Source organism: Lutra lutra, chromosome 2 (genome assembly GCF_902655055.1).
Source record: "Lutra lutra chromosome 2, mLutLut1.2, whole genome shotgun sequence".
NCBI lineage: Eukaryota > Metazoa > Chordata > Mammalia > Carnivora > Mustelidae > Lutra > Lutra lutra.
Genome location: NC_062279.1, coordinates 172,989,069 through 173,012,148, shown reverse-complemented (window position 1 = coordinate 173,012,148; position 23,080 = coordinate 172,989,069). Strand labels below are relative to the sequence as shown.

General features: G+C 45.1%; 1 protein-coding gene across 1 annotated transcript in view; it reads left to right on the top strand.

Moving 5' to 3' along the window:
• Positions 1-23,080, top strand: part of RELL1 (RELT like 1) — a 63,383-nt gene that overhangs the window by 21,856 nt on the left and 18,447 nt on the right. Inside the window, 4 exon segments of the mRNA XM_047719856.1 lie at positions 9,543-9,767; positions 11,623-11,694; positions 18,632-18,689; positions 21,407-21,643. Of these exon segments, the coding sequence (XP_047575812.1) occupies positions 9,543-9,767; positions 11,623-11,694; positions 18,632-18,689; positions 21,407-21,643 (592 nt within the window).

The window sequence follows — 23,080 nt, the reverse complement described above, 5'->3', positions numbered from 1 at the left end:
TTTGCCATATCCGCTTGCTCACCCTGTCTGCCTGGCTGTCCATCTGTCTACCTACTTCCTTGCTGGACTGTTTGAAATCAGGTTGCAGACATGGTTACATTTCTCCCTAAATACCTCTGTCGTGCCTCTTGTGGGATTAAGGACTTCCTTCTGCATAACCACAATACCATCATTATACCGAAAAAAAATAAACAGCAATGTCCCTGATACCGCCTTGACCCAGTTTCCTCAGTTGTCCTCAAAATATACTTTATGGCTGCTTTGCAGTTTTTATGATCAATTAAAGTCTTGAGCTAGGCTCCAGTCAGGGTTTCCATATTGCATTTGGTTATTTCAGTTTCTAACAAAAGCTAACAGATAGCCAAGTACTGGGGAAGGGAAGAGACCTTCTTGGCCCCTGGCGGTATTTTGAAATCTTCGGCTGCTGGTCCCTCCCTGTCTCCCCCTCCTACTCTTTGGGCCTGTCTCCAGATCTGGGGGTGCTCCCGCTGCCCTGAGCCCTCATTTTGGCATCTCTAGGGCATAGCTGATCCCACGTGGGTATTAGCAGAAACCTCAGGGGCCGTCACAGTTTTTCAAGGGACCTCTTAGCCAAAGGCTTCTGTAAATTGGGGATTCCTGGCTGGACATTGCTCACGGAGGCATGTGTTGCTGGGGGAAGCCATCTAGGCGTCTGTCTCCTCCCCGGGTGGTCTTTGCTGTCCAGAGTGAGCTCTGGCCTCCACTATTATGGGGCACTTGGACAAAATAATGGCAATGGAGTGACTGTATGCCGTGGGAGGGATTTTGTGTCATGGGTGCGTAGATGCTGGGCAGCTGGATCCTATCTGGATGTCCCCTCCTGCCGGGTCACAGTTATGGAGGTGGGAGGGGACGGCTGTAGCAGCTGTTTATCTGGGAGTTGTCTATTAGTTGGCAGCTGCCTGAAGTCTCACGACAAGGTTTAGCACTTATATATACTTACTTCGTTGTCTTCCCAGTTCCCCCCATAAGCTCGTTCGTCCTCCCCATACATTTTAAGCTTTTTAAATTCATCTGCACGAATGCCGTGTCTCAGGAACTGGAATTGTCAGGGATGGTCTTAAAAGCTCTATGGCTTGGGTCCTCTCTGTAGCCAAAAATAGAAGTCGTTTGGGGATGATTGCATTTTGCCGTATTTGTTTTGCCTCTGCCCCTTATGTTAGTGTATGTAATTGGCTTAAACTGCTTTTAAACAAGTAACTTTGTTAAGGAGGTTGTTTTGCAGAAGCTAGGAGATCCGTCCTGCTCCAGAGGTCCTGGGAGGCTGCATGTGGGCTGCTCCTGCCTGTGCGGGATCTTAACCAGTTTGTACTCTGTGCCTTTGGGCAAGTGACATACCGCCCCAACCTTTGAATCCCCTTCTCTAAAGCGATGCTACCGGCCTCCTAGTGTTGTGACCATCTCAAGCCCCCGGGGCCCAGGGCTGGAACTCTGCCGATGTAATTTCCCCCTTCAGAGGTGTGAGGAAATACATTAATGTTGATGCAGCAAACTCAGCGGAACGGAGGTCGTACGTGGTCTGATCACGTCAGATCAGAACAGGTTTTTCCTCTTAATGAGTTCGTCAGATCTGGTTTTGCTGTGAAGTGAATTATCAAAGCTTTTTGGATGTTGTCTTGTGGACCCAAGAGGGTTGGTGGGCTTGTGTTGTGATCACCAGTCACACTTCGTGGGTGCGGCTGGAGAAGGCTCGGATGTTGGGAGCCATGGGAAGCCACTGGCTCTGGCCCAACATTTTTCAGCTGAGCAAACTGAGGTCCGCAGAGGTACGGCGACGGGTTCAAATCGCAGAGGTGGCTAGTGGCAAAACTGAATGAAGAAAAGCCTTTTTAGGGAAATGTCTGTCTATTGATCTTAGTGAACCAGACCAAAAATAGATTGCTTTTGGGCACTGTGATTTGAGTTTGCGCTAAAAACAAAATAGGATGTGTGTGTGTGTGTGTGATTCAAAGCAATTTTCCACCCAAGCTTGGTGTGGGTTCTCTGCACACTAGCCAAGTGCCTTTTCCATCACAGAGTGGATGGGTCACCCTGCTGAGAAACCCTAGATTCTGAGAATGCACACCCTTTCCCGATAAAAGGGGCAGGCTAGCTATCAGAACAATCAAAGTGTTCCTTGGTTTGAACAAAGCTGCTTGGGAGAGGTCACAAGGACCTCCTTATCTGTAGTCTCTAGTTATTAGCTCTGTCTTCCCCCATTGTCCAGCAACTTTGAGCTATGCCCACTGGGTTTGAGGAATGCCATTTCCAGGCTATTCCCTCTCGGCTCCTGTGACCACTGAGGTCAGCTGGAAATACAAGTATTATTTGGAAACAAGCTAAAAAATCTGCTTTTGATTTTGGGGGTGGGTGTGGAGCCATTCCTCAGAACTCTTCCTCAGTTTCTTGCCGTCTACAAGCATTTTTTTTTTTTTTTTTTTTTAAATACCACGTCTTCTTTTGTGACCTTCTTAATGAGATCTTGGCAGAACACAGTACAGTTGCGAGGGTCTTCACGATTCAGTGAGCTCACCACACCTGACCAGGTCTAGGAAAAACCCAAAGGAGTTTGATAAATGCTGGCTTTTGTGGAACACTTTATAGTTGTAGTGTTGTGGAAGGGAATCCCATTTATCGGTGAGAGCCAAGAATTTCCTGCTTTGCTGGCTCTTGCTGTGTGCAGGCCAAACTCGAGATGAGGCCCTGGGCTTCTTTTTGAATAGGCTGAGTGGACCTGGGGTTGTGGGCTCTGTTGGGTGAGCTGTGGTGTTAGAGTGGGGAGGGAGGTCAGCGATGGGCGCCCAAGAGCAGTTTTGCAGTTGTTCATCCCGTAAGCTGCCTTGGAGTCTGGTGTTGGGTGTTTGTAAAACCTATCCTACTTCCTGCCGTGCTTCTTGGAACCCTGTGGTTTTGAAGTTTGGGGAGCCTTGAATCTGAATTGTGAAATATGAGAGCGAGCCAGCATTTCGCACTTTAACAGAAAAGTCGCTACATGATGAAATATTGTTGAAAGAAAACGAATTGAAGTATACCTTATGTAGGTGCTTATAGTTGGACCAGGTCTACATGTGCAGAGACCAAGGCTTCCAGAAGGTAAGAGGAAACAGCAGAAACGTGGGCAGGAGCCAGGCTGTCTGCTTGGAATCCAGGCACTGGCACAGAGGAGCTGTGTGACCTTGGGAAGGCTGCTGTGCCTTCCTGTGTCTTCTTTCCCCATCTGTAACGTGAGGCTAGTCCTCTAACGACGTCCTAGGTTTATTGTGAAGACTGAGTGCTGAGCTCAGTGCTGGCTCGCAAGTGCTCCGTAGATGTTCTGGTTATTGTTGTCAGTGGTAATAGAGACAGGAACTCCTCTGAGCCGCACTGCCATCTCTTCTGGAACACCATCTCACCCAAAACCATTCCCTTCCTTACCATGGCTCTGTCTGCTTTCCATTCTCATCTGATGGCTGGTCCCTTACTGTGCTGGGCTCTCCAGCTTGTATGGACTTCTCCACATGGGTTACCCCAGCTGGAGAATTGGGGTGCGTCTGTGGGCTGTGCCCTGAATGACCGTGGACCACCCTTTCCCTGCCCTCTCCTGTCCCCTCAGTCTCCCCGCCAGGCTCCCTCTCTCCACGGGCTGTTCTTTCCTGCTGTGCCCTGGTCTCAACATATGTCATCTCTTCTTATTTATTGTGAGAGAAAATGGAGGATACCATGAACCTTGCCCGTTCAGTTTCCTTCAGCCTACTAGTGAGGGCTCTGACTCACAGACCCACTGCTTTAGAACAAGTGGGCGTTTTTGTGTTGTTTGCTTTTTTTTTTTTCCTATTTCAGTGTTTAATCTATCCTCTTCATATGGAAATCTTCTCAAGGCCATCACTCCTTATTCTCTCTCATTCTCTCCCTTTTGCTCTGTCTGTACATACATTGGTTTCAGGCACTTAACAAAACAAAACTCCAAACAGAAATTTCTTCCTCTCACCCCCCGCCCCTTTTTTTTTTTGGCTCCTACAAGGCTTCCAGAAAGAGTAAACTGAGCCAGGTCTATATTCTTCAGCCTAGAGAATCTAACCTTCCCGGCTAACTGAAAAACTGCTCTCCAAGGCCATGAAGATCTCCCGTGGATCGTTTTCCTTCCTACTTAATTTAATTTAATTTTTCATTGTATGTATGTATTTATTTATTTTGGGATTTTTAAGTTTACTTCAAGAAAGTACAGAAAAACAGGGAGTAAAGTACAAGTTAAAAGTTAAAAGTTAAAAGAAAATTCCAGTGGCTTCCTAAATTAGAAACTAATGATGGTTTCCCATGAGTTCTTCCTTGTTGCCTGATTTGTCTGAGTACTTCTCGATTCTTTTTCTAAAGTCTTCTTAGGTTGTTTGTTTCTTGTTTCTTTTTTTAAATTGTGTTAAGAACATTTAACATGAGATCAACCCTCTAAGCAAATTTTTAAGTGCAGGATACCGTATTGTTAACAGCGGGCGCCATGTCATAAAGCATGATGGAAGCATTCCGCTGCTGAATGGCAGCCACCGATTTTCCCCTCCCCTCACTCCTGGCAACCACCATTCGACTCTGTTTCTATAAGTTTGACTATTTAAGATGACTCATAAAGTGGAATCATGCAGTATTTGTCCTTCTGTGACTGGCTTTTCTCACATACTGTAATGTCTTCCGGGTTCATTTATATTGTTGCCTATGGCAGGATTTCCTTTTTTAAGGCTGAATGGGATTCAATTGTATGTATAGACTGTATTTTATCTGTTCAGCCATCAGTGAACATTTAGGTTGTTTCCGTATCTTGGCTGTTGTAAAAAATACTACGGTGAACATGGGAGGCAGATATGGCTTTAAGATCCTGATTTCGGTCCTTTTGAATAAACAGGCTAAAAGGGGCTGCTGGGTCATAGGGTAGTTCTATTTTTAACTTTGTGAGGAACTGCCATATTGTTTTACATAGTGGCTGTGCCATTTTCCATTTCCTTCCTATTTTAATTGCTCTCTTGCAGCATGTGACCTAGATATCTGCTCATTCCTTCTGGAAACCCTGGCCTCTGTGTTCTAGAGGAGAGCCCTGGCTTCTCTTCCTCAGCTTCTTCATGGGGTAGATCCAGTCACTCAATGGATATTTCCATCTGGTTTTCTCCCTGCAACCCCCTACTGCTTACCTCTATCTCCACGTGTTCAAAACTGAACTCGTGATATTGTCCTTTCCATGCCAAGTATATTAGGTTGCTAGGGCTTGACAAAGTACCACAAACTGGGTGGCTTAAACAAGAGAAGTTTATCTCACAGTCTGCAGGCTAGGATTCCAAGATCAAGATCGGCAGGGTTGCTTCCTTCTGAGGGCTGTGAAGAATCGATTTCATGCCTCTCTCCTAGTTGCTGGTGGTTTGCTGGCAGTCTTTGGCATTCTTTGGCCTTTGGAAACATCATCCCATATCTAACTTTATCTTCCCATGGTGTTTTCCCTTTGCTCTTCTCTGCCTCCAAATTTCCCCTTTTATAAGGACAGAGGTCCACTCCAGTGGGATTTCAGTCCACTCAGATGACCTCATTTTCATTTGATTACCTCTGTAAAGACCTTGTCTTTTAATAAGGTCACATTCTGAGGTACTTGGGGTACTTCAATGTATGAATTGAGAGGCAGGTAAAATTCAACACCAAGCAAACTTCTTTTTTTTTTTTTTTTTTTTTTTGAGTTACTTCCCATCTCCATGAATGGCATGTCCACCATATTACTTAAGCAGAAACTTGAGCATCATCCTTAACAAGTCACTTGCCCTTATATAAACTTGGGGTTCAGAGCCCGTAGAACTTGGAGGCAAAATTTTGGAATAGGAACCTTCATAGCAACATAGGTTTCCCAAAGGGTCTGTGATTCCCAAATGGCTGACAATCTCTGCTTTATATCTTTCTACCACCTTGGTAAAAAACACATGAATTTTGGAAAATTAGAGTTAAGTATAAAAATAAAATTTAAAATTATCTTCTTATTTGGTTACCTGGAATCATGTAATATTTTGGTCATTGCTTTGTACATTTTATACCTTCATGCATTTTTTTTTAAGTAGTTGGACCATACAGTATGTAAGATGTTTAATCAAGCTTTTCTCTTTCTCTCTTTTTTATAACATTTCATTTCATTTATTTTATTTTTAAGACTATTTATTTGACAGAGAGAGAGAGAGAGAGAATGAGTACATAAGCAGGGGGAGCAACAGAGAGAGAGGGAGAAGCAGGCTCCCCACTGAGCAGGGAGCCTGGTGCAGGGGTTTAATCCCAGGACCCTGGGATCATGACTTGAGCTGAAGGCAGATGCTTAACCCACTGAACCACCCACGTGCCCCTATTTATTCATTTTTAGAGAGAGAGAATGGGGGAAGGGGCAGAGGGAGGAAAAGGGAAAGAATCCTGAGCAGACTGTGCTGAGCATGGAGTCCAATGTGGGACTTGATTTCAGGACCCTGAGATCATGACGTGAGCTGAAATCAAGAGCTGGATGCTTAATTGACTGAGCCACCCGGGCACCCTGAATTAAGCTTTTTAAATTCAACATTGTGTCTTGAGTGTTTTCTCATGTCTTCACAAAATCTTGATAAATAATCTTAAATGATGAATATTATTCTGTCAAATGGGTAAACAGTGGTTGACTTAGATATTTTCTTACTATCCCACCGTCAGACATTCAGGATTTTGCTATTTTTTTTTGACTCATAATTAATGCAGCAATAACTTTGCTATGAATTTGGACTCAAATAATTTGCTTATAATTCAGATATGATTCAGCTGGAGGTGAAGGAGAGAGATGGCCAGTGTCTCTAAACAAGTTATTAGTGTAAATTAAAGAAAAACGAAATTTTACCTAGGTTGACAAATGTTTTAAGGCATTATTTGTGAATAGTTCCTTTGTGATTTCAAAGTTATTTTTATTGAATTGCTGTGGTAGGTCACGGTAGATTCTCCAGTCAACGGCCTTACAGTGGTTCTTTGTAGTCTATAACAGGGCTCTCCTCTAGAACTTTTGGAATTGATGAAAATGTTCTTTTTCTGACTTGTCCAGTGTGGTAGCAGTTAGCCACATGTGACTACTGACTGCTTGAAATGTGATTAATGCAACTGGGAAACTGAGTTCTTAATTTCATCTCATTTTAGTTGACTTAAATTTGAATAGCTCCTTGTGGCTGGTGGCTACCCTACTGGATAGTCCAGTTCTAGCATGATGGTGACTAAACACTTTTACATTGCTTGTCTCTTCCTAAACATTCTTCTAAGTGCTTTCTGTATTAGTATACTTAATCCTCACAATGACTCCATGAGGTTATCGTCTAGTTACTACTGGTGTATAATAAATGACCTCGAAGCTTCGTGGCTTGAAATAGCAATAGTCACTCATTTTGCTTAGGAATCTCCAAATTGGTCAGGGTTCATTGGAAACAGCTCATGTTTGCTCCAGGCAGCATTAACTGGGACTACGCCTGCTTCTAGAATGGCTCATTTACATAGTTGTTGAGTTGATGACTGTTACTTGTTTCTTTCCTTGGGGAAGCTTGGGCTACCTCACAGCATGGTGACTGTGTTCCAAAAGCAACTGCCCCAAGAGACAGGAAGTAGAAGCTGTCAGTTTCTTAGGGCGTGGGGCTTGAAAACTGACAGAGCATCACTCCAACCTATTCTACTGGTCCGGCAGAAGACAGAGGATGCATTCAAGGGAAGGAGATACAGACTTCCATCGGAGCTGGATAAAAGAATTTGGGGCCAAGTTTTAAAATCATCATAGAAAGGTACAATCATGTTGATTTTATTTCATAACGAGGAAACTGAGGACAGAACCGTTCAATAACTTGCCCAAGTTGACATGCCTAGTAGGTGGCCAAGTTGTTATTCATGCCAGGACGTCTGACCTTGTAACCTCAGTGCTATATGGCATCTCTCTGTAATTCATGTTTCCCTAATTGAGATTCATATCTTCATCAGCTTTTCCATGGTACAGTAATTATGAGATTAAGTGACTGACACCTGTTTGTAAATCACAAACTCTAAATATGTAGTATTTGCAGGGGTTTGCCACATGTCACATTAATGAAGACACATTCTCAACCACCTGATTCAGGAGGGGATGTTCGCTCCAATTCCAAGCCCCTCTGCTTTCCTCCCTGTTCCTGGTACCCCCCAAAGAGAATTAGTTATCACCTCCAGATTGAAACAGACTGTGATTCTGAGTAAAACTCTCAGTCTTAGAGGCTGTTTGCTTCACCGATCCCTGTTGCATGGAATATGCGGAATTAAAATGGAGTTAGTAAATAAGACTTAGAATTGTAAAAGGAGTTAAAGAATTATTTCTGGTTTTTACTAAATGACTGGCGGTAAATCCTAAGTTAGGTGATATATTTGCATATGCTTAGGGAAGTGTGTGTGTGTGTGTGTGTGTGTGTGTGTGTGTGTGTGTACTTCCATTTATTTGTTCATTCATTTAATATATTGATTCCTGGAAGACAAATCAGAAGAAAATATACATTATCCCCAGTTCTAGAGATTGTCTGATAAAATAATGAATGCAACCTTGTACAGACCTAAGAAACCAGCAGTTTCCTTTCCTGTTCAAAGGTCATGGGTATTTTCACGGGAAAGATCGATAGCTGTTTGCTGTGTGGCCTCTGGTTTGCAAATTGGGCTTCTGTTTGATACTATTGGCCGCAGTGATGAAATGCGGTTATTTCACACCTGCTATTTGTCCCCTTACAATCACTGCCACACAGATCCTTTTTTATCAAAATACTCTGAGAGAGCTTATAATTAAACGTATCTAGTTCACCAGTTTCTGGGTTTCTTCACCACTATTAATCTCTCTGGTGGAGAGAAAGAATTTCATTTCATCACTGAAATGAAACGTAAGCTCCACGAGGACAAGCACCTTTGTCTGTTTTACTCTGTGATATGTCACCAGTGCCTAGAATGTTCCTGCTGCGTAGTTGAGCATTCATTATGTTGTAAAAATGGTTGTGACTATTTTACATGTACTTATCTCATCTTTATGATACCCTGGAATGGTGGGTAGGTTCTAATGAGTGTGTGCATTTCACAAGAAACTGAGTCACAGAGGTGCTAAGTTAATGCACAGCTGCTAGATGGGGGCGGGGGGTGTGTCAGGACTTGAACCCAAGGCTCCTGGGTCCATGCTCATAACCACTCAGCGCTCTGCTATAATGCTACCAAATGACTCTGTGTTTCTTTTGTGCTTGTCACTGCTCCCAGACATACTTAAAACACTGTGTGGCTCCTGCTGCAGGTGAGGAAGTAGAGGCTGGCTTGAAAGGTTTCAAAGAAACAACGCAGAGTGGGACGTAGTTTGTGACCAGCAGGGACAGGATGGGAACTCGGACTTGTAGCCACACCTAGCCCTCAGCCCGTGTTCCATACTGCCTGACCCTCCAGTCTCCGTGTGGCCCATGGCTTGGGAGCCGACTCCAATTCCATGTGAATGTTCCCTGGGGTCCTCAGATTGTCCTTGCCGTGCGGCAGACGTCTGATGCCACCGTGTGTGTTTCTCTCTGTAGACAATGGGGGCAGCCACACGTTGCACTCCAGAACACAGACGACCCCAGCGCCCACCAACAACACGGGCAGTGGACACCCAGAGTATATCGCCTATGCGCTCGTCCCTGTGTTCTTCATCATGGGTCTGTTTGGCGTCCTCATCTGCCACCTGCTTAAGAAGAAGGGCTATCGTTGCACCACAGAAGCCGAGCAAGAGGTGGAAGAGGAAAAGGTTGAAAAGATAGGTAAATACCTGCGTCCTTTTTATGGCGATGTGGATGGGGGCGATTTCCTTTCTTTCTTTCTTTTTTTTTTTTTTTAAAGATTTTATTTCTGCATAATCGCTACATCCAATGTGGGGCTCGAACTCACAACCTCACATGCTCTACTGACTGAGCCAGCCAGGTGTCCCCAAAATGATCTGTCTTCATAGTAGGTGGTAGGGTGGTGTGTCTGTATGGATTTCATACTAACCACACGTGGGGCTTGAAACCTGGCCTTCGCTTATGAAACACCTACCAGCACATTCCTTGTGGCTTTGGGCAAGTTCCATATGCTCCGAACTTCTGCTATGTGTAGTTTAACTGGAATTTAATCTTAGGTAGTTGAATGCCAATTTAATTAAAATTTTAATTTAATTTAAATTAAATGAGGACTGTAATGTCCATCTTGTAGGATTATTGTGGAATTTAGAGAGAAGATGCATTTGATGTTTGGTACATGTGGCCACTCAGTAACTATGAATCTTCACTATTATTACCGAGAGAGCTTCTGATAAGAACGATGGGGAATTTAAATAGCTCTCATCGGTTTTGTGGTATTACTTTTGCTGGGGGAGTTCTCTGAAACCTATGTGATTGGAATTTATATTTATTAAGTAAACAGTTATGTCAACAGTGCAGTTAAAGTATGGTAAGAAATGGTACCTTAGTATTAATTTGAGGATATATTACCTTTTCCTCTTAACATGGAGTTGTTAGGTAGGGTTTGGAAAAATCCAAGAAATAAAATCCTGTTTTCTTCCTTTGATGTTCTTTTCAACCATGCTTTAGGGATGTTTACTGACTTGGACTTCGGGGAGTAGTAGCTCACCTTCTTTATCCCTTTCAGCTCCTCAAAGGGCAGTGTGTGCAGAAGGGGACATTAGGAGTCAGTCACCTTTCAAGAGAGCCAGCGGGTGGAGTGGGGAGAGCTTCTTCCTCCCTTGCCAGCCTGCTGGCCTGTTGGTTTTTCCCACCCCCACTGACCTTTGAGGCAGAGAGAGAGCCCGGTTGCTGGATGAGTCATGGGTAGCTTATGAGCAAACCAAAGCCGAGTGTTTGTCAACAGAAAGCAAGCTCCCCCCCCACCCCCCGCCCCAGGCCAGCTTAGCAGTCAGTATTTACACTGTTGAGCCAAATGCTCATTTTCGTGGAGGAGGAAGCCAACTGTGGATGGAGAAGACACTTTTCCAAGGACACGAGTAGGGTGTTGCACGCCTTGATTCGTTCTCCGTGAACTAGGATCCCTCCCTTTTCCTTCCTCCCTGAAATTACACAGTTTTAGGGTGAAGGTTTGATTTTCCTTCAAAGACTGTCACCTAATACAGTTTCCTAAGGTAAATGGAGTTTGTGGGCAAATAACCACGCCAAAATGTAGGTCATTTGGAAGTGTATTTAAATGAGAGGAGAGTCTTCTAAACATGGATGAATCATGACCCAGTGGGAGAAGGAAATTTGTGCTCTACATTTATATAGTATGTCTGCCGTTGAAAGGAAATCCAAGGGGAATTTTTTCTTTTGATTAACTGTTTTCTTCCCATGTCCCCTAAGGGTTTAAGGAAATGATGAGTGAGAACTAGAGTAGTGAGGATTGATGCACACGCATGGAAGTGAGTGGGTGTTTGGACCGGAGAAGAGGTTGATGGATCATTCTGGTGCTTGTTATATCTGTGCGCTGGAGGAGTCACTCTGGGCCGTGCGTCGGGCGGTTTGGGGCTGAAGGAAGAAAGCCTCCACCCTTAGGCCACGCTGAGCTTTCTAGAGACTGTTGAGCGAGGACTCCTTGCCTCGATAGAGGTGACCGATCATAACCCGCTCTCCTCTCCCCCTTCTCTTTCAGAGTTGAACGACAGTATGAATGAAAACAGTGACACCGTTGGGCAGATTGTCCACTATATCATGAAAAATGAAGGTATGGATGTTTTACTGTTCCAAAACAATTCAGTATTTGTGTTTTATTAAAAACCTGCCTTGAAGAGTCAGAATTTGTGTGAACTTCCCGGTTGATCTTTCTGGTTATCGGCAGTTCTTTTCACCTAAGCTCACGAATATGTCAGCTTCCAGATTATTCCACCATAAGAATGTCATCTAGTGTGTTTTTGAAGAGTCAGTGGGTGTGAGTGTTTGCAGAAAGCCAGCCCAGGAGGCTCATCTTCTAATCCTGGCCTCACCTTGATTTGGGGAATGTCATTTTACCTCATGGGGTCTCCGTTTCCTCCTCTGTAAAAGGAGGGTAATAAGTGATATTTACCTCATTGCACTATTGTGACATCCTCCATTCAAAGGCTTAGTACAATAGATTTGCCTGTTCTCTGATCTTTTCTGAAGTGTTCAGACTTTTAAAAGGTATAACCTTTGTGAACGGAAGCATTTTTCCCTCTGGAACGTACTCTGAACTCTTGTCTTCTGAAAGGGAGGATGAACTGAATCTTGATCAGATAAATACTGGCTGTTAGCTGAGGAGGATACCATTACAGAGGGGCATGGGGCGAGGCCCTTAGAAGCTACTGGAGTGTGTGGGGCTCCTTGCCCACATCCCCAGTAGCCTCAGGGCCCAGAGCCTCTAAGAGCTGGAGCAGCCGCCAGGTTAGCGAGTGTGGGGCTGAGGTGGGTTACTGACCGTTGCATCAGAAATAAGTAAACCTTGAAACCTTTGCAGGGGTTCAAGTTCTTCTTTTTTCTTCCAGGATTTTATTTATTTATTAGTGAGAGAGAGTGCATGAGTTGCATGAGTTGGGGGAAGGGGGCAGAGGGAGAAACAGACTCCCTGTCGAGCTGGGAGCTCAATGTGGGCTTGATCCCAGGATCCTGAGATTATGACCTGAGCTGAAGGCAGACGCTTAACCGACTGAGTCACCCAGGCGCCCCGGGGTTGGAGTTCTGACATACAGCTTCCCAGTATGCACTGTTTGCTGTGTGCCAGGCCTGTTCTCAGGGCTTTCTAGGGACTAACCACCTCATGGTTCAGATACTTCCTTCCCATTTTGCCGTTGAGAAACCGAGAGACCCACCGTGCTTAACTGACCTGCCAGCACCATAAGCTGGCAGGGGCAGAGCTGAGACTTGAACTTGCGCATCTGACTCCAAAGGCCATGCTTAGCCACTTGCTGTCAACTCCTCTTTCCTTTTATCAGGAAGGAGGGATGGGAAACGTCTTCCTTTTAAAGTGATAACTCGTACAGCTGGGATAGTTGATAAAACTCCTTAAGCATTAACTCACAAATTCTCAGAACCACCTTCTGGAGGTAGGTAGGTCCTTTTAGCATCCCATTTTGCAGATGAGGAAACAGAGGCCCAGAGCTCGTACCGCCGGCGTATGGCAGGGTGGCACCTGCAGCAGACCCCTTCTCTTCAGGAAGGCAGAAGAGAAGCGTTTGACTGTCTGGGACTAGTATGCTGTCCCATATTACATACTAGTCCCAGTATATACTAGTCCCATACATGTCCCAATTACATACTAGTATAGAATTTCCTCACCTCCCACACACATGGGCAAATAGGTCTGTCCTTTCCTATTTTATTTTATTTATTTATTATTTATTTTTTTTAAAGTAAGCTCCATGCCCATTGTGGAGCTCCATGGAAGGCCTGAATTCCTAACCCTGAGATCAAGACCTGAGCTGAGATCAGGAGTCAGATGCTTAACCAACTGAGCCATCCAGACGCCCTTGTCCTTCTCTTTTTTTTTTTAAGATTGGTGGTGGGTATTGTGGAGGGCATGTATTGCATGGGGCACTGGGTGTGGTGCATAAACAGTGAATCTTGGAACACTAAAAAAAAGATTTTTAAAAATTTATTTGTCAGAGAGAGAGAGAGCACAGGCAGAGGGAATGGCAGGCAGAGGGAGAAAGCAGGCTCCTCACTGCATAAGGAGCCAGATGAGGGCTCCATCCCAGGGTCCTGGGATCATGACCTGAGCCAAGGGCAGCCACTTACCCAAAGATGCCACCCAGGTGCCCCTGCCCTTATCTATTTTAATGCCGTCCTTTCTCAGGAAGTAGCCTCTGTTTCCTCTGCCTTGATTGGTAGGTCTACTGGAGTAACACCGAAGGCACTGTTTTCCTTCTCCCTCCTCTGCTCCCCAGTTCTCTCTCCCCCTCCCCCATCCATGCTTTCACTAGTCTACCTATGATTTGTCCAGCCACTGTGAGCTTGGGGGCGTGGCTCCTATCCTCTCTGTGGCCCTTGGTTCTCCTTGGCCTCCGGGAGACATCTGACCTCACTGGAACCCTTTTCCAGACATGGCTGGTGCCGAAACCACAGCTGGGGAATTAGATCCATACTTGGGTCTCTTCCCAGTTTATAACCTAGCTTTCTAGTTTGCTTTGAGGCTTCAATCCTCTACAGAACAAATGCCTTTTTAAAACCTTTGTCTGCGTCATTAACAGTCTCTGAACTTAGTATCCATTTAGATCTCCTTGACGGTGTTAATTTTCCATTTTTTTTTTAATTGTAAGCACACCCTAGCATAACTTTTCTTTTAAAAATTGAAAAAAAGGGCACCTGGGTGGCTCAGTGGGTTAAGCCGCTGCCTTCGGCTCAGGTCATGATCTCAGGGTCCTGGAATCGAGTTCCGCATCAGGCTCTCTGCTCAGCAGGGAGCCTGCTTCCCTCTCTCTCTCTCTCTCTGCCTGCCTCTCTGTCTACTTGTGATCTCTCTCTGTCAAATAAATAAATAAAATCTTTAAAAAAAATAAAAAAAAAAAGAATAAAATGAAATACAACCCAGCCATTACCATTCGCTATGTTTATTTAGGTTTTCTTTGCCTATATTTACATATTTGAAAACAACTGCAATCGTGATTTATGACTAGTCTGCTTTGCATTTTTAATTTGGCTGATGGGGTAATATTTCACCCGTACTCATGGTGACATTGTTTATGGCTTAAATATATCATGTCTCAAATATTGCAAGTTGGGTTAGTTTATATAAATGTCTTGAGGGATAAATTTTTCAGCTGACCAGCATACTGATTATTTTCTTGCTAATCTCAAAGCTCGGATTAGCGACAGTGCTACCCTTAATTTATCTTTTTAAGTAGATTGAGTTGAAAAGTGTGTGGGTGGTCATTGAGGTTTTCTTGAGTTCTGTGGGCTTTTGGAAATTACCTGCAAGTCCATAGCCCAGCCTCTCTGCCAGGCCCTAAACGGTGTCATCCGATGACAATGAAGACTATTGTGGTTACTGTCCAAGTGCCCCTGGTTAGTCACGCCAGGCAGAGGGATCCTTTTGTGAAATTCTTACCTTGGGGCTCAATTTATTTTATGGCAAGGGTTCTGTTACAAATTATCATTACCGAGTAGGTCTCCTCAGAGCTTGCTATCATGATCATGCTGACATTCTTGGAGCATTGAACTATTAACCATTTGGGTAGAGACTTGGACATTGAAGGAGTAAGAGGGAGAACATCAGAGTCAAATTCATCCACCCGAGAGCAGACGGACCAGGGCTTGTGTCCAGGTCTCTCATGCTGGCTGGCCGATCAGTTATGCTCTTTAGGGCCTCAGTATCTACATCTGTAAAATGGGCAAGATGACTCTGTCTACTCTTAGAGAGGTCAGGAGAGTCAAACATGATGAAGTCTGTAAAGCTTTCGGCCAGTGGTTGGCACACAGCAGCGCTCTGATTTTGGGGGTGGCTGTAGTTCTTGACTGGGAGATTTGCCTTGATTGCAAAGGAATCTTTTTTTTTTTTTTAATAATTTCATTTTAAAATTTATTTGAGAGAGAGAAAGAGAGTATGCAAGCAGGGGGAGGGGCAGAGAGTGAGGGAGAAAAACAGATTCCCTGCTGAGTGGGAAGCCCGATTTGGGGCTCATCCTTGGACCCGGAGATCATGACCTGCACTGAAATTAAAAGTCAGATGCTTAATGGACCAAACCACCCAAGTACCCCTCAAGGGAATGTTTGAAGAGAAGAGTGGTGGAAGAGAAAAACAGGGCATTCTTCTTGCCTGATTTGACTGCTGCTTTATACCTAGGATCAGGCAGAAATTCAGGACAGAAGAGAGGAAGCATTTTATGAAATTATTACCCTCTAGAAAATTTCTCCTGTTCTCGACAGGTTTTCCTTGCCCTGTAACTGACTGCTCCCATTCTCTGGAAACCCAGGATGGGAAGTCCAATGGACAGAATGTTGACAAGTGCAGGGAAACACTTGTTTATTGTAATTATGAGTAATAATCAGGGAGGAGATAATATTCAATAGAACTTAATCAGATGACTGTACTTTCATAGTAATTTTACAACCAAATTAAAGCACATGTCTAAGTCCAAATGGTGGGGTTACATTAGAAAGTTTTCTTAACCCAGGAAACCACATGACTCCACATACCAAACCACATGATTCCACATGGACAGGGAGGGTGTGAGTGATGTTTGCATAGAAACTTGAGCCTACACTTAAAGAATTCACTCATAGCAAACAAGGGCCATTTTTAAATTTTTCTAAGAGGTAGGGCGAGGTTCAGGAATACATGAATATAGAAGAAACAACACGAGTCTATTTAAAAAAAACAGTTTCAGGAATGATTTTAATATATTTTAATAATCTTCCTTGATCATTTTCTGACCCCATCTTTCTAAGGGAGGTCATCGTTTTATAGGTGATTAGTTTTCTCTGGCAACTATTTTAAGCTTTTGTTTTTAAACAGCTCATTCTTACAAGTGGGTGCTCTTGGCACTATTTTCATACCTTTTTTTGTTTTCCCTTTTTAACATCTGTAGTCTTGAAGTTTAGTAAATGATGGCAGAGAATAAGTGTCAGCTGGCAAATTAGTGTGTCTTCCCTAAACCTTTTGTCTAAACAAAAATTAATTTTCTGAATCCTTATTATTAATTAAAAGGGAAAAAGACAGACATGACTGGTTGTAGTTCCCGTTTGTCTTGTAGAGGGTAGCATGCCTCTGTTGTGTGGGAGAAGATTCTGCCAATCCATTTCAAAACTTTCTCAGTAATCACAGGAGTCTTATTTAGGTCAGAACTTGGGTTAGAGAATGTGCTTGGACATCGTCACAGGGAGTCATGAAGGGCAAAGAGACTATTTCTTTTAGAAAAGATGGTATGCTGTATTATTTCTTTTTAAAAAGCCTGTGCCCTTGCAAGGGTTGTGAAGGGGGCGAAAATGGATCATGGGGACAAAAAAACCCTTATTATTTCGTATGCATATAGTACACAAACAGATCTCTATCTGCAGTATTATAATTTCATAAGAGGGTGATTAGAAAAAAGATGTTGCAAAAGGCTCCTGGGCGGGGCAATAATTATTTAAATTAAAAAACTGAAATTTGGGGGCACCTGGGTGGCTCAGTCAGTTAAGCATCTGGCTTCGGCTCAGGTCATGATCTCAGGGTCCTGGGATGGAGTCCCGCATCGGCTCCCTGCTCAGCAGAGAGTCTGCTTCTCCCTCTCTCGCTGCCCCTCTAATAAATGTGTGCTCGCTCGCTCTCTAATAAATAAATAAATAAATAAATAAATAAATAAATAAAATCATTTTAAAAACCCTTAAATTTAATTTTTAAAAAGTTGAGAAGCACTCTGTCAACCTGTAACTGTTAATACCTGAAAGCAGTAGCGTTGAAACTAGGGTTAGTTTTCCTCCTCCAAGGATGTCATTTGAGCCGTTAAATGTGAAATGTTGCTGTTGGCTCCCATGGCAAATAGTGATTTTTTATTCTAACGTCTCTGGAGAATTTTTGGTTCCTCATGAGAACAGCACTTTAAAAAAATCAATGAAAAGGTTAGGAGTCAGTAGTAGCACTTGGCTTTGCCAATTAAATATCCAAGAGGAGCTGGAACCCTCGCTCAGTCTTTCATCCTTGAGAGTCTGACCAGTCTGTCAGAGGCAGAAAGAACATGCGTGTCTGTGGGGTCGGAGCGTGGGGTGGGGACCCAAGAAGCTTGGATTCAGTTTGCTTTGGTTGACAGCCTACCCCCAACCTAAAATATTGGATTTTTAAAAAATTAACATTGGAAGTCTAATTTAATTCAGTTCATGTTAGGTAACCTCTATGTGTGACCAACTCTTGGAAATGTAAGGTATCTGGCCAGAGCTGAGGTCTTGTGTGGTCCTGCAGACAAGCTAAGCTAATGGCCCACCTGGAAAATTAACCTCACATCCCTGATTCTGTGTGGGGTAGACTTGATGATACCTGGGTATTCAGAGGTTAATTAAGGCTAATCAGCCGGGCTCATGCAAAGTCTTAGAATACAGGTCTCTCTCTTTTTTTTTTTTTTAAAGATTTTATTTATTTGACAGAGAGAGAGAGATCACAAGTAGAGAGAGAGAGAGGAGGAAGCAGGCTTCTTGCCTAGCAGAGAGCCTGATGTGGGACTCGATCCCAGAACCCTGAGATGAGGACCTGAGCTGAAGGCAGAGGCTTAACCCACCGAGCCACCCAGGCAGCCCCAGAATACAGGTCTCTTAAGACCTATGTCTCACTATTCGTTTAGTCAAGTGAGTGGAGTACAGGGGCATAGTACCATGTAAATTTCCCTTTCGTTTCGGAGGGGGAAGAACAGTAGTTTTCTGTGTCTGTTGGAACAATGTGTAGGAAGCTCGGCCCTATGGTAGATCCGCTTTCTTATCTGTAGGTTCTCTGTCACTCGTACCGAATTCCTGCGTGGTGAAAGTTATCCACAGATGGTGCCATTTCTAGGGGTTCCCTTGGGAAAAACTTCCCTTCTCCGGGACCTCAGGGCCCTGTGAACTGAAAGACCTCCGATCTTTCCCCCACGGCTTTTCTACTCTTTATTTTCCTTCCAACAGCTTTTCTGATGTGATAACTCTGTGATTGCTTTTGTGATTCATTACATTTTAATCCTTTGCTTTCTTTTTTTCTCCCCCCTTAGCAAACGTTGATGTTTTAAAGGCAATGGTAGCAGATAACAGTCTGGGAGACCCTGAAAGGTGAGTGCATCTCTCCCCTAGCCATTTAGTGGCACTTTTTTCTTTCTTTCTTTTCTTTCTTTCTTTTTTTTTTTTTTAAGTTACCTGCTAGAGCCGGTTTCCCAGCTTTAGCCTGGTTGACATTTGGGCCAGATAATTCTTAGCTGTGGGCAACTGTCCTGTACACTGTGGGATGTTTATCAGCGTTCCTGGGCCCTGCTCACTAGATGCTGGTGTCCTCTTTCCCCACTCTCTGTGACCCAGAATGTCCCTGCCATTGTCAGTGGTCCCCTGGGGCGAATTCAGCCCTAGCTGAGGATTGTGGCGTTGGAGAAACAATAAAGAAGTTGGAGTTGGACTTGGAGTTGGGAACCTTGGTGGAGTCTCCCCTCTGCCATGTATTGGCCACTCTGTGTGGGCAGTTAACTCACAACCCGGGGCTCAAGTTCCATCATTTACACGTGGAGATAACTGTTGTACTCAGTTGCTTGGGTTATTATAAGGAACACAAGGGGCTTGGGGCATTGAAAGACCTTCATGAATCGTGATGATGAAGTGAAAATCAGGCTGGGTGGGCTGTTGAGATTATAGTCCCTCCTAATGAATTACAGAGAACTGTATTTCTGGAGAGGTTTTTTGTTTGCTTGTTTGTTTGTTTGTTTTTAATTTCTTCAGCAAGGAGCATTTATTGAATGCCTGCTCAGTGCTGGGCACAGTGCTAGAGCTGGGCTTTCACAGATCTTGGAGTCTGGAGGGCTTAGGCTGGAGGGAAAAGGAGCCTTGGGCATGAAGCCTTATGATGATGGGGAGCACGGCCTTATGATGGGGAGCACGGCCTTATGATGGGGAGCACGGCCTGATGATTGGGGCCATGCCCATGCTTCAGGAACAGCAAGCACTAGGTGCTCCTGGGGCTCTGTGGGGCCAGAGGGAAGTCCGTGAAGGTTTACCAAAGTGCCATCTGAGCCAGATACGTGACAGGCAGAGACTGCTTGGAGGTGGAGAAAGCCCAGGGCACAAACACTGGAATGTAAAAGCATGGGGCAGAGAGTTCGGCCTGGAGCCGCCAGAGAACACGGTGGATAGTAGCAAGACGGTCCAGGAAGGCAAGTTGTTCCAAGGGACAGGGCGAGGAGTTTGGACCTTTCCCTGTTTACTCTGCGGGTGGTGCACCAGGCACATCATAGATAATCTATAGTGTGTCACACCGGCGTGTTAGGTGTGCCCTTTGTCGAGGTCCCTCCGAATGCAGGTGGGTCAGGCTAGGAAACTCTGGCGGTGTGGTTCAGAGGGACGTGTGAGCTGTGATTTCTCTCACGTTCCAGCCCTGACCACAGATGCCTCCCTGGTGTTTGGACCATGTAATCTCCGGGCCTGTTGGCCTCCGTTATTTTGGGGTGATGGACAGTGCCTGTCACTGGGTTTTAGGGACTTGAGAAATGTTTGTCTAATGGATGTTGTTAAACTTGTGACTTCAGCTTTCCACAGTGTGGAGTTAATTTCACATTTTTTTGGTCTCAGGAAGCTGCTGCTGTGTGTTTTTATTTTAGCGATCTAAAGAGCATCCGTAAAGAACACTGGAAAACTTCTGGCTATCTCTGATGTTTGAGACTGTGTCCTCTAATCTACCATGCACACTGCTTTTTAAAAGTGCAAGTGGGCCGGTTTCCGGGAGCAGAAAGGCTGCTTGATGCTGTCATGAGACTTGCGTGTGCCTCCGGGGCTGTTGGCCTGGGCTCAGGGCTCAGGGCTTGGGCTCCGTGGGGACATGCCGCCCTACCTCTCCGCCCACCTGTACCACGTCAGAGGGCTGATTCCTGGTCAGGCCAGCCCTGTCCTGTTTTAAAGCCTCCTTTTCTAGTGGACCAGAGTGTTGGTATGCCTTTCAAAGATGGCCAACATCTGACCTATATGTGTCTGCTTTTTATATTTTGGATGGTCTGGCTGGATTTTTTTCCAGGCTGTCAAAGAATGCAGTCTCTCTTGTTTTCTGAGGCACTGTGACATGGTGGTTAAGATCATGGTTTCTAGAATTAGGCTTTCCTGATTTGGATCTCAGATCCATCACTTACTAGCTGTGTGACCTGAGGCGAGTTACATTAACTTCTCACTTTTAAAATGAGGAAATTTGGGGCGCCTGGGTGGCTCAGTGGGTTAAGCCGCTGCCTTCGGCTCGGGTCATGATCTCAGAGTCCTGGGATCAAGCCCCGCATCGGGCTCTCTGCTCAGCAGGGAGCCTGCTTCCTCCTCTCTCTCTGTCTGCCTCTCTGCCTGCTTGTGATCTCTCTGTCAAATAAATAAATAAAATCTTTAAAAAAAAAAATAAAATAAAATGAGGAAATTCGTAATACCAACCTCATGGGTTTTGAAAACGTGAGCAGAATTAACATGTATGAAATGCTCAGAATACGAATGTTCGCTGTTTCTGTTACTGTTGTCAACACCATCAACATCTCTGGAGTGTCCCTTTTGAGATCTTGATCTAAAAGCTTTCTTCCTTTGATGCAGTAGTCAGCCTGGATCAGATCTCCTAGTTTAAGTTGTTTGATCGTTCACGTGGAATTTACATGTTTTCTCTTCTTCAAGGCACGTATGTTCGTGGGATCTGTCTGTTTAGAGACCCTGGCAGGTGCTGGGCTATGATTTAAAGCCGCTCCTTGCCTCTCAGGGGAGAGCTTGCCTCAACTAGTCCTTTTTTTAAGTAACCAGTTCTACCTTTTCCTTTCTCTCCACCTTAGCCCAGTGACTCCCAGCACTCCTGGGAGCCCGCCTGTGAGCCCCGGGCCCTTGTCACCAGGAGGCACCCCGGGGAAGCACATCTGTGGCCACCATCTGCACACAGTGGGCGGGGCCGTCGAGAGGGATGTGTGTCAGCGGTGTAGGCACAAACGGTGGCACTTCATAAGACCCACCAACAAGTCCAAACAGGGCCACGCGAGGCGTCAAGGAGAGGTCACGGTCCTCTCCGTTGGCAGGTAAGGTCCCTGTGGAGGCTTTGGGTTTGTGTGACATGCTTGCTGGGCTGTGTGGATTTGTGTGTCCCTGTTAAATATAGAGTGTGATGTCCTAAGCCTGGCTCCGGTTATAGCTCTGGGCTTTCTCCACGTCTTCTGCTCTGAGTTCTACATTTTTCCAGCAGCAGAAGAACCCTGAGAGGTGGCTATGCTAGAACATATGTCAGGTGTATTAATTAAGGTAAAAAAAAATTAATAACTTGCGGTATTAGGGTTCTCTGGGAAACAGAGCTAACAGATGTATATAGATATGTATACGAGGAGATTTATTATAGAAGTTGGCTTGCGTGATTATGAAGGCCAGAGGTCCCCACAAACGGCTGTCTGCAAGCTGGAGACCCAGGAATGCCGCCGGTGTCATCAGCCCCATTCTGAAGGCCCGAGAACCAGGAGGCCAACGTTCGAGGGCAGGTAATAAAGAGAAAACCAAATTATTCCGTCCTGGGCCTTCTTGTCTGCTCCGTCTCTTAAGGGATTTGATGACAGTCACCCCTCTTGGTCAGGGCAGTCTTCTTTTCTCAGTCTTTGGACTAAGAGCTGATGAAGCTGTCTTGGAAACGGCTCACAGACGCACCCAGAAATAACGTGGTCCCCGCTCTCTGGGGGTCGGTTCGTCCGGTCAGGTTGACCCACGATGCTCGCCAGTGCACGGGGTCTAACAGATAAAGCCCAAACCTCACACAGAAGTTTGTGTTGCGCTTGTGCGGACCGACACACCAGTGAGCAGCTCTTGGAGTAGCTGCCCAGGTGCTCCCCATCTTGTGGCTCTGCCACATCTGCCGGCAGAAGGAGAAGGAACAAGGAAGACTGTTCCTACGAGGTTTGATGGGAGAGGCCTGGAAGGGGCACATTTCATCTTCGTGCCCAGGCTGCTGTCTGGACCTCACTTGCCTACATGGATTCCTGCGACTGCTTTCTCTTCGGTCACGTTACCTCTGTCCTGTGCACCTGTCCCCAGTCCTCGGCTACCATGGCCTTGGGGCCTCTCTGTGGTGTGGAGCGCTCACACTTCCAGGGGTGAATCCATTGGACGGCGTGGAGAACATTGGTTCAGGGGGGTCTTCCGCAGGGTCCGCTGCAGCCATCCTGAGTCCCAGGCAGGAACCAGCTGGCAAAGGCAACATTTGGGAAGGCAGCGGGAGTTATGGTTATAAGTGTGTGTGCCGGAGCTGGGTGCGGGGAGCAGATTGGCTCTTCTTTTTCTACAGAACATGCTCTGGAGAGAGGGATCTGAACTCATTGCATCTCCCTCATTTGCATGCTGGCACGACTGCTTCCAAATTCGCTCTCGTAGTTCTGTGCCTCAGTTTCCCCCTCTTTAACATGAGGAGGATGTAACACTCACCTCACTGGGTTGCTGGGAAGATTAAATCAGTTGACTCACAGGAAGGCCTTAGG